Here is a 12053-nt window from a genome sequence, read left to right as displayed (position 1 = left end):
CCATTTTAATCTAGATTAATTCCAAGATTACAGTGAGATTAATCTAGATTAAAAAAATTAATCTATGCCCACCACTAATATATATACATAAATATGAACAAAATTTTGTCTGACATGTTTATGTATTTTGTAAACGGTAGGGAATTTCTGAATAGCATCTTTAAAGCTAACAATCAAGTTTTTCCAAGGCAGATATATAAAAGCAAGTTTTAACATAAAGCACTAAGAAAAAGGCTTTTATTTTTTGTGTTAATGCTGTGTCTTGTCTTATTACATTGTTCATCTAACCACGGTGAAGTTAGCTTGAAGTTGGATGTTGGATATTGCACAGACATTGGTTTACACGGTCAGCGATAAGTCTTCACGCGTGCTCTGCGGCACAGACAGCGGTAACCTGAGTTCCGAGGACTCGCAAACGGAAACGGTGGTTCGCTTAGGAACTATCAACCAAATTTGCAGTCCTTCGTAAACGAGTACAAAAAAATTTTAAAAAACTTCCAGAATAATTTCCTAAATGACTCAAAATTACTTCTAACTTGTGTTACTAAACTACATTTACAAGACACAACAGTTTTAACACATTTCATACAATCTGATATTTTTGTTTCAATAGCTTCTAGGTAAATCAGTCTAAATACACAAAACCATTTCTCAATTGTCTTACTAAGCCAGACCAATGAGACGCAGAAGTTTATAACACATTTCATACAATCTGATCTTTTTTATTAAGATATTAATCTGAAATTAAGGGTTTTTTTCAATAGCTCCTAGGTAAATCAGTCAAAAAACCCAAAACCATTTCTCAATTATGTTAATAATCCACACCAATTACACACAGCAGTTTCTAATAACTTTCATACAATCTGATCTTTTTATTAGGATTTTTGAACAAAATTACGGGATTTTTTTTCAATAGCTCCTAGGTAAATTAGTCAAAATACCAACAATCATTTCTCAATGCTGTTACTAAGCTAGATCAATGAGACACAGCAGTTTTTAACACCTTTCATACGATCTGATCTTTTTATTAGGATTTTTATCAAAGCTTAAGGGATTTTTTTCAATAGCCCCTAGGTAAATTAGTCAAAATCCCCTAAACCATTTGTCAATTATGTTACTGAGCTAGATCAATGAGACACAGCAGTTTTATCAAGTTTCATACAATCCAATATTTTTTGTTAAAATTTTTAGCAAAAATTAAGGGATTTTTTTCAATAGCTCCTACATAAATCAGTCAAAAATCTCAAAACCATTTCTCAATGAGACCACTGAGACACAGCAGTTTTTATCACATTTCACAAGAGCTGATCATTTTTTTAGGATTTTTATCAAAAATTAAGTGATTTCTTTCAGTAGCTCCTAGGTTAATTGATTTTAATACTCAAAACCATTTCTCAATGATGTCACTAATGGAGACTAATGAAACACAGCAGTTTTCAAAACATTCACAAGATCCAACCTTTTTTTTTTTTAGGAATTTTGTCTAAGCATGAAAAGCTAAGGCTGATCCTCCTTCACCTTATGTAATATAAAAGCTGTAAATGTCTTCGTCGGCATCTTGGGTGAGGTCATGCACTCTGAGCAGGGACATCTTAAACATCCATCTTCAGGCAAATTCTTGTCTCTCTCTCCCAACAGTTGAGTCAAAAGATAAGTTGGGCCCTCGCTTCTGGAGGACACAAAGGAAATACTTAATCGCCATTTCAGCTAGAAAGAAAGACAAACAAATACCGGACCTCGCCCTTGAACACTAAGACCACCAGAGGCTGGATGCTGCTCAAGAACTGCAAGGACCCCAAACTCACCTCGCTCAGTGTGCTGACCAGAGCCTTGGTGGCTGTGATGTTTGTCTTTGTGAAATACTAAAACATAAACCCCATCATGGCACATGACTAGAGTAGAGAGAATTTGGCCTCGTCACTTACTGATGAAAATGTTCACCTGAAACATGAGGCCAATTGAAATTAAATGGATGCGATTGACTACAACTTGATATCAAGCCAGGTGGTGACGAGGAACGTTCTGATTGAGAAAGGTTACCATCGACGAGATCCCCACTCTAAGACAGGAGGAAGAAGAGCATACCACCTAAGAATTTGTGGGAGGAGAGGTTTGATTGAGGTCAAAGATAAATTGCAATGGCCTGAAGCTGTGTTGCTGAGCATTGAGACATGGTTTTGAGTAATTACAGCAATTAGCTTAAGAGCTATTGAAATAAATCACTTATTTTTTAATAAAAATTCTATTAAAAAGGATCAGAGCTTGTGAAATGTGAAAACAACTGCTGTGTTTCATTGGTCTGGCTTAGTAATACCATTGAGAAATGGTTTCGAGTTATTTTGACTGATTTACCTTGGAGCTATTGACAAAAATTACTTGGATTAGATCTTGTGAAATGTTATAAACACAGCTGTGTCTCATTGGTCTGGCGTAGGTGGTTTTGGGTATTAAAATCAATTAACCTAAGAGGTATTGAAAGAAATCACAGGATTTTTCATGAAAATTCTAATTAAAAAGATCAGATCTTGTGAAATGTGATTAAAAAGTGCTGTGTCTCATCGGTCTGGCTAAGTAACATCATTTAGAAATGGTTTTGGGTGTTTAGAGCAATTAACATAGGACCTATAGACATCACTTAATTTTTGATAAAAATCCTAATAAAATATGTTGGCTCTTGTGAAATGTAATAAAAACTGCTGTGTCTCATTGGTGGAGCTTAGTAACATAATTGAGAAATGGTTTTCAATTCAATTCAAAAATACTTTATCCTAGAGGGAAATTGATTGAGTAGTAACATCAGTTAACCTAGGAGCTATTGAAAGAAATCACTTTATTATTAATAAAAATCATAATAAAATAAAAATGATCAGATCTTGTGAAACGTGATAATAACTGATGTGTCTCATTGGTCTGGCTTAGTAATATCATTGAGAAATGGTTTTGGGCATTATGACTAATTTACCTAGGAGCTATTGAAAAAAATCCCTGAATTTTGGAATAAAATCCTAATAAAAAAGATCAGATTGTGTGAAATGTGTTAAAACTGTTGTGTCTTGTAAATGTAGTTTAGTAACACAAGTCAGAAGTAATTTTGAGTCATTTAGGGAATTATTCTGGAAGCTTTTCATTTTTTTGTCCTCGTTTACAAAGGACTACAAATTTGTTGATAGTCCCTAAGCGAACCACTGTTCCCTATAGCGAGTCGTCGGAATTCAGCTAAACCGCGGTCTGTGTCGCAGTGCACGGCATGAAGACTTATCGCTGACCGTGTAAACAAATGTCTGTCGAATATCCAACGTCCAACTTCAAGCTAACTTCACCGCGGTGTTTATCTGGATGTTATTCCGTTTTCCCTCTTCCTTTTTGCGTGTTTCCATGTTTTTTAGGGGGCGTGAACGCTTCCAAATGACTGGGCATCCCTTCCGGTAGATTAGGTCAAATTTTCCCGAGATCCGCCATGTCAGTTCCTGGAGAGTCTAGCTGCACATCAAGTTTGGAGTAGTTTTGTGGTTATTAAGTTCTAACCAGCACGTAATTGAAACTTTACTTTGAGTGTGTGTGGAAGAAATCCAGCTAGCTTAAACTTTAGTCGTTGGAAGGAAGTTGCTGTTGCGTTTACTTTCAGCGGGAGAGTTCGTAAAACAAAGTTTTTGTATGAGTTGCGGATAAGGGAGAGGCGGCGGTGGGGGAGAAAGGCCTCGAAACTTGAGACGGTATTTCACAACCATGGCCGGTAATTTTGACGCCGAAGACCGAGTCAGCTGGTACTGGGGGCAACTGAGCCGCCAGGAAACGGTCTCCCTCCTCCAGGGCCAGAGACACGGAGTGTTCCTGGTGAGGGACTCGACCACCTGCCCGGGAGACTTCGTGCTGTCGGTGTCGGAGAACTCCAAAGTGTCCCACTACATTATTAACAGCATCAGTAACAGCCGACAGTCCGGATCAGGTACGGTTTTACCATACATTCAACACTTTTTACCTCTCGTGAGTTACTTGTTTAAGTGTTATAATCGGGCTACTTTTCGACAAAGACTGACGTTTGTCTATTTAAAATAAAAATCTGGGCTCGGATGGTGTTTTGGGCGTGTTGAGGTGGGTTTGGGCCGCTACAGGGGCTCAGGAAGCGTTCAGGTTCCGATGTCACAACTGGGGCATGACTGGACAGATTGGTGTTTCAGGAATGTCTGTGATCCAGCATACCTCGAGCTGCTACTGTACCACGGATTGTTCTGGCTGTTGCACAATTTCTGTCCCCCAACAAAATCCATTAAATAACTTTAATAGTTGAAAGTGGTTCTTTTAGAGGGGAAAGTAAAACGAAACCTCCAGATAGCCATCATCAAATATGTGATTTCCTTTCATGTGTATGAATAAATATTTATACCTAAAAGAAGCAAAGTACAGATGCATCAACATTTGGTTGGCGATTGGAATCCACCAAGTTGTTTTAGCCTGTGAACACAGTTGTTGCGACACTGCAGTGAAAGAAAATCCTTAATTTCTCCCAGTAATCAACAGCAACAGTTGATTATAGGCGGTGTCCAAATTCAGGGGCAGCATCCTTGTAAGGATCCACAGCTGGTTGTGCACAGCTGTGAATTTGGATGCTCTAACGTCTTATGCTTGCCCTTACCTCAGCATGCCCTGTCGCTTAGCAACAGTGCATGAACGAATAAAGTACAATGCCATCCTGTGGTCATATTGGTTACATCAATCATTCTCTCACTCCTGATTCATGGCTGTTGCCAGTTATGTATGAGAACCAGAAGGTTCTCGATAACAAGAAAAGACAAATTATACACGGTAAGTTAACTCATTTGCTGCCCGCCGTTTCCTGATCGCTAAAGCCCTTCGCTGCCAGCGTTTCTCACCGTTTTTACTGTTTTTTAAGAGTGACAGAACGTTGCATGCTAGGATGATGTCGACGTCAAAGCAACCAAAACAAAGCGGAGACTCACCTCTTACATCAGGAAGAATCCGCGCGTTTCGAGCGTTATCCGTTCTTTCATAATCCGTTGTTGAATTGTGATCGGCAGAAGCTTTTCCGGTTTGCGCCTCACTTTTTTTTTACAGCAGCGGCCCAAAACGATCTCCTAACACATGGATGTTCTACTTCCTGATCACGTGACGTATGCGGATGAAAATCGGCTTTAGAGCGGAGATGTTTGTTCTCGCAGTGCGGGGGCTCGTCCGACGCCCGCACAGTAAAAACATGCAAATGACGACTTTAGTCGGGTGGGTTAAAGAAGAAAAAGTAGCTTGAGATATTTTTAGAGCTGAATATTTGCTTCTTTTTCAGTGTTAGCATTGTTAGCTCAACATTAGGCTCTAGCCTTCTTTACCAGATATTAGAGTAAAACAAAAAGATGCAGTTGCTTCTTAGGGGTACACGAAATAGTTAAACACCTCTGTAGCTTTTTGCCGGTCGGCTTCAAATTACAATTGTCGGCGCTGCAGCGTTAGCTTGCAGGAGACACAGCAACCCCACACTCACTGATAGTAAACAGCTATGTCCCTCCTTTTTTAATTTTGAAAGGAGAAAAACATACAACCCCCCAGCTGGGTGAGAGTAATATATATATATATACAATATAACCTTCCTTCCACTATGATTGTGACATTGGAGTGTTTGGGGATTATTTCAGTGTAGAAATCTTATTTCATTCTTACACACTGCACCTTTTAAACCAAAATCAGCAGCGATTGATGAAGTAATACAAACCTGCCATACAGCTTGTTTACAAGGAACTTTCCAATTGTTTTCAACAAATAAACAAACGACCTAACTACAACTGCTTTAAGTAGTTTTTTTTTACCACCAGATATCAATAGACATATATTCATAACTGTAATCCTCTGTACAAGAGCAAAAACCTCATTTGGGCCAGCAATGAATTCTGGGATAGCCTTTTCCAGTAAGGATGCACCAGGTCCATTCTAGAAATTTGGGGGAAACAAGGACGCATTTTGAGTATCCTTAGAATTTGGACTGCCTTGTCGCTGCTATGTAATCTACCTTAAAATGCGACCCCAGAGAGATGCAGCCCTTGGATTTGGACTAGAGTTGTCACGGTGTGAAAATTTAACCTCACGGTTATTGTGACCAAAATTACCACGGTTTTCGGTATTATCGCGTTTTTTTTTTCAGACAACTAAATAAACCCTGTATATCAGGAAATATTGTCCTCAGTTTGTGTCTAAATTTAGCCTAAAATGTGTTATTTTGTAATTATGTTGTTTATTTGTTTACATTTTTCCTCTTTAGTCTTTAAAATACCAATATTTGCCCATAACTTATTTTTGTCTGTTTGTTGTCATCATTTTAAAAATATTAGACCAGATGATACTCAGTACTCAAGTAGCCTTCTAATCAGATACTTTTTTACCCTTACTTGAGTAATAAACCTTATATCAGGAAAATATCGTCCTCGGTTTGTGTCCTTCCAGTGAGCTTTGCAGATGTGGGAAAATGTCATCAGGCAGTAATTGTTGTTAAATTCATAATTATTCTCGGAGAGAGACCAACTCTTATCTGCCCCTGGGAGCCCCGTAATGCATAGCGTCATTTCAACATGGCGGTGTCCGCGACACGGTTTATATGCAGGTAGCGGCGCTGCGGCTGCTTTATATAGCCACTCGTTGCATTCTCCCTCAACCCAAATCCTCGGATCACGCATTTTAGCGAAAACGCTAACGTTAGCTTGCCTTGCGTTGACTGTAGAGTTGTGGGTGATGGTCACACAGATGTGTCATGAGATTTGAAGCGTTGCTGCCTTTCACAGACACTTTTTCTGCACGTGCTGCAAACAGGATAGCCGTCTTCTATAAACTGTCCCTCGGCATTCTTCAGATATCCAAAATATGCCCGTACTTCCCACTTTGTCTTCTTTGAGGGATAATAAATGTCCTCCTGAGCGCTGCCGTCTCCTCCTTTGGCCATTATTTCAGCTTTAGCTTCAAGAAAGTTTTGGTTGTAAACAACAAAGTGCTCATGTGCCGCCGGCAACTTCAGCAGATGATACGGTGGCTGGTAAGGGTCACCGCGCCTACACCGCAGCCACGGTAATCCACCGAGATGATATAGTTTTTTTTTAAAACAAGACGGTTATTATTATTGTCAACTTTTTTACTGGGGTATACCGCTACACCGGTTACCGTGACAACCCTAATTTGGACACAGCCAAAGAATAATCAGAAATGGACAGAATCCGTACGAGCAGGTCAGAGCTGTACAAGAATCAAAAATTGGCGTTTGCTCTCAAAACCAGAATCGGTGCGTTCCTAGGAAAAAAAGGGTGTTTCTAAATAAAGATGACCACGGCTAAATGGAACCGAGCTTGGTTTGTCGCGATGTTCCTAAGTGGTAGTTAAAGTCTGACTGTGCTCTCATCTACCAGGTTTGGTTCCTCCCCGGTTTCGGATCGGGGATCAGGAGTTTGAGGCCCTGCCGGCTTTGCTGGAGTTCTATAAGATCCACTATTTGGACACCACTACACTCATAGAGCCTCTAAGCAGGCCCAGAAACACAGGGTTCAATGGATCCTTCTCAGCTGGTGCTCCACAGCAGCCGGAGGAGGCAGAGTACGTCCGGGCCATTTTTGACTTCCTCGGCAATGATGATGAGGACCTCCCCTTCCGCATAGGAGACATCCTGCGTGTGCTGGAGAAGCCTGAGGAGCAGTGGTGGAACGCCGCTAACCAGGAGGGCCGAGTCGGGATGATCCCTGTTCCTTATGTGGAGAAGTACCGACCTGCATCACCCCCCGCTGCTGCTCTAGGTTCTGCGGTGGGGACAGCACAGGGGGGGGCAGTGCCTGGCAGCCCAGCTGGGACCCCTCTGGTCAACCCTCCGGGGGACCCTGGTCCATATGCTCAGCCTGTGGTCAATAATCAGCTCCCCAACCTGCAGAATGGACCGGTGTATGCACGGGCCATTCAGAAGAGGGTTCCAAATGCCTACGACAAAACGGCACTGGCTCTGGAGGTAGGAAATCCACTCGTCTCCTACGAGTCTGTCTCTCAGTTCAAGTCCATCTGGCTGTTCTCTGTGGGACTCTGTTTCCTTTGTTTTGGGTCAGAGCCGGGCCGGCGTGGATTGCCCCGATTGTCAGAGTAACTCATGCGTGTGAGCAAACGCACAATAGTGCGATTGAGTCCATGAGTACGTTTACAGTTAGAGCTCTGAACAGAGACCCAGTCTGACTCTCTATAACTGTCTCAACACCGGGGCTCTTTGGTCGATTTACGACCCGTACGTTGTGTGTCCATCACCCCGCTGCCTAGAGGAACAAAGCAGAAGGTTTTATTGTAGTAACTTAAATTATGGAACGGTTTGACAAGCATTTCAGACCATTCCACAGCTAAATGCAGTCAAAAGTATTTACCGTCCTTCACGGTACTGTCCACAATACGCACATTAAAGACTTTACGCAACTCTTCAAACCACACGCAAACTCCAAGATCTACCTTAGTGTTGATTTTACATCTTATAAATTCCTCAGCTAACACACACACACACACACACACACCACTCCCCTGTATGATGGTGTGATATGAACAAACTCCTGCTTTAAAAAGATTTTCCTTAGATTAGAGTTCAACATTAACATCAGACTCGCATCTAAGGTTTCTAATAGCCGGTGCTTTGACAGAAGAGAGAAAGCCACGCTACTTATGCTAGATTATGCTAGATTATTCTGTGAAAGTCTTTGAGGCTCTGCTGTTCTAGCGTAAACTCGTCGGACAGTTTTGTGTCGCTCGGCCTCGTATCTGCTTCAGCGTTCTGGTGTTGGTTAATGTTTCTACTTGGATGTTTCAGCCTTTATGGAGTGTAATGAGTGTCATACATTTTCAGACAGCAGTAGCTCAGGAGGTAGAGAAGGTTGTCCAGGAATGGGAAGGTTGCAGGTTTGATCCCGGCTCCAACCAGAGGATGCTGTTGTTGTGTCCTCGAGCAAGACACGTAACCTGCTGATAGTGGTCGGAGGGAGGTGGTGCCAGTGCTCTGCAAGCCTCGCCTCCGTCAGTGTGCCCCAGGGCAGCTGTGGCTCTACCGTAGCTCGCCTCTACCAGCGTGTGAATGGGTGAATGACTGATTGTGTTGTGAAGCACCTTGGGGGGTTGTAGAACCCTAATACAGGCCATTTACCATAAATGAACCTATCCCACTGGGCGATAAGGACCAAAACTTCTATCTCTTCTATATTGTTTTAACTGATTGTGTCACCTGACCTTGTGATTTTATCACTTTGGTACTTAACGTGAGTTCATGTGTAGTACTTTTACTTTTTATGAGGTATCCCTTATTTTAATGTTTGTTGTTTTTACACTGCTGTGTTCACCGCTTTGGGCTGCCTTGATTGGCAGCAGGACGGCGCTCTGTAAACAAGTAAATGAAATATAATTCTCCATTACAAGTAAATTATTCACAAAAAGTCAGTAAAGAGTCAAGCGACATGTAGGTCATGCAGCATGGAGTCATTAACTCATTCACTGCCAATGACGTCGTTGGCATGTTTTTATCGTGTGGGCGTCGGACGAGCCCCCGCACCGTGAGAACAAACATCTCGGCGCTAAAGCCGATCTTCATCCGCATACGTTACACGTCACATGATCAGGAAGCAGAACATCCATGTGTTAGGAGATCGTTTTGGGCCGCTGCTGTAAAAAAAGTGAGGTGCGACCCGGAAAAGCTTCTGCCGATCACAATTCAACAACGGATTATGAAAAAACGGATAACGCTCGAAACGAGCGGATTCTTCCTGATGTAAGAGGTGAGTCTTCGCTTAGTTTTGGTTGTTTTGGCGTCGACATCATGCTAGCATGCAACGTTCTGTGACTCTTAAAAAACAGTAAAAAGGGTGAGAAACGCTGGCAGTGAATGAGTTAAAGATGGGATTTCCCAGTCATAACTCTGATAATAAATGGTAAATGGTCTGTAATTGTATACCGCCTTCTTAGGGTTCTACAATCTCCCAAGGTGCTTTACAACACAATCAGTCATTCACCCATTCACACGCTGGTGGGGATGAGCTGCAGTGTAGCTACAGCTGTTCTGGGGACAGAGGCGAAGCTGCTGAGCACTGGCGCCACCGGTCCGTCCAACCACCACCAGCAGGCAAGGCGAGTTAAGTGTTTAGCCCAAGGACACTTGGTTGGAGCCGGGATCAAACCCGCAACCTTCCGATTACTGGACAACGTGTTCTAGCTCCTGAGCTACTGCTGTCCCAATACTATGATAATAATAATATTGTTTGTCTTTTTCCTCTCATGAACAGGTCGGCGACATGGTGAAAGTGACTAAGATCAACATGAGTGGCCAGTGGGAGGGCGAATGCAAAGGGAAACGAGGCCACTTCCCCTTCACCCACGTCCGACTGCTGGAGCAGCTGGACGACGAGAGCTGAGGACGCCCCATCTCCTCGAGCCTCGCTGAGTTGTTCCTGTTACGTCATTCCTAACAGCAGACAGGCGACGACCGACACACCTGTCTGCTGTTACTCGTAATAAGTTTCTATCAGATCCTGTAGTCTCTGTTTTAAGAAGCCTCACCAACACATTTAACGTCGGCTGCAAACGGTCTGAAACACGAGATGAATTATTTTTATTCCAGCAGTTGGGAGCATTTTTGGATTTGATATTTATTGATTTTATGCACATAATTGCCGATCTTTCCAGGTTAGCTCTGAGGATAAATGCAGGAGTTATTTACTCTATTGAAGAAAAATGAATACTTTTACTGTAAATTAAGTTTGTTCAAAAAGACACGAGAAGAAAAAGTTTGTGTTTTGTTGCCCGATTTTTTTTTTAAGTGGGCAAAAACGTCTCAAGTCATCAGTAAAATGTTGGATTTCTGCCTTGTTCTGGTGCAGGTTGTAGCAACCACTGGATGTTCTAATACCAAACCACAGACGTGTGCACGGGATCAACGCTTTTAGGATTTTCTTCCATTTTCACACGTGGAAGCCTCAAAAATGACCAAGTTTGTAAAAAAAAAAAAAAAAAAAAGATCAACCTGTGAAACTAATGTCATTAATCTTCACCATTCCACAGAATGATGTTTTTTTCTACTATTTATAGTTTTCATTAACTACGGACTATTTTAAATGCCAAAAATGCAAACGGGCAAACAATTGTGTATTTTCTAGTTATTGTGGGGGTATCCTTTAATTGTGGCATAATTGTTATCAGCAGGACACGCTAAACTGAAGAAAATGTTGTTTTTTGGTCATGTGCTGCAATTTTAATTCATGTTTTCCTTTTTTGTTCCAATGCCTAAAAGTGAGTTTTAAGAACAGCATTGAATCATGTGAGAACAGTGATGTCATCTACAGTACAAACATGATTCTGATCAATAATTATTTATATAAAATATTCAGCATCAACTCTTCCTGCTCATCACTTTATAATTCTCCAGAAGGTTAGCTGCTGGTGCAGGTGGACGCTCGCTTCTAATTCAGTGGTGCCCAAACTCTGGTCCACGGCCACCCAACGCAGGGGGACCCCACCACCTTTTCTATCCTGAGGTTGTGGGGTTACCAAGATTATTTTCTACCATAATTACATTTAAAATTCCAATAATCTGATCAAAACCCTGCCTAAAGTTTGTAACTGATCACTTTTAATGTTTGTATGCATGTAGGAGTCTGTTAGGGTCCTTGGATTACCATGGAAACAGGCAAGGGGGTCCTCAAGGAAAAAAGGTTGGGAACCAATGCTCTAGTTTATGGCTTTTTAGCTGTTTGCTTGTTCAAAAGCAGTCAATCTGATCAGATTAGGATTGAGGGGAAAAAGCGAGAAAATGGGCACATTTTCACTTTTTACTTTTTATCAGACTGGTTGCATGTGTTGAAACTAGGGATGCACGATATATCGGTATCAGTACCTGTATCGGCTTAACATATCGGTCCAATAAGACTGGGCCAATACGATGAGATATTTTTCCATCTAGGTGCCATTTGTGCATGTTGTTTGTTTGTTTGTTTTTTGGGGGGGGGGGATGCAGTTGTGTTGTCGTGACTCGTGACGGTGATAGTACCATAACTTCTGGACTA

General features: G+C 41.6%; 1 protein-coding gene across 1 annotated transcript; it reads left to right on the top strand.

The window, feature by feature from the left end:
* The first annotated feature begins 3505 nt into the window (after nt 1–3505).
* Nucleotides 3506–10984, top strand: LOC107387198 (adapter molecule crk). The gene is made up of 3 exons (XM_015962022.3): nt 3506–3946; nt 7398–7984; nt 10278–10984. The coding sequence occupies exons 1-3, from the start codon at nt 3727–3729 to the stop codon at nt 10404–10406; spliced, it is 936 nt and encodes a 311-aa protein (XP_015817508.1). The 5' UTR covers nt 3506–3726; the 3' UTR covers nt 10407–10984.
* The last annotated feature ends 1069 nt before the right edge of the window (nt 10985–12053 follow it).

This window comes from Nothobranchius furzeri, chromosome 10 (assembly GCF_043380555.1).
Source record: "Nothobranchius furzeri strain GRZ-AD chromosome 10, NfurGRZ-RIMD1, whole genome shotgun sequence".
NCBI classification, from domain to species: Eukaryota; Metazoa; Chordata; class Actinopteri; order Cyprinodontiformes; family Nothobranchiidae; genus Nothobranchius; species Nothobranchius furzeri.
The sequence above is the reverse complement of the archived record's forward strand: the minus strand, read 5'-3'. Positions and strand labels throughout refer to the sequence as shown.

Bases quoted from the DNA above. Each gene is read 5' to 3' on its own strand.
- LOC107387198 (XM_015962022.3), top strand. From the start codon at position 3,727: ATGGCCGGTAATTTTGACGCCGAAGACCGAGTCAGCTGGTACTGGGGG. The intron at 3,947-7,397 runs GTACGGTTTTAC...CTCATCTACCAG, and splicing joins CAGCCGACAGTCCGGATCAG to GTTTGGTTCCTCCCCGGTTT. The intron at 7,985-10,277 runs GTAGGAAATCCA...TCTCATGAACAG, and splicing joins AAACGGCACTGGCTCTGGAG to GTCGGCGACATGGTGAAAGT.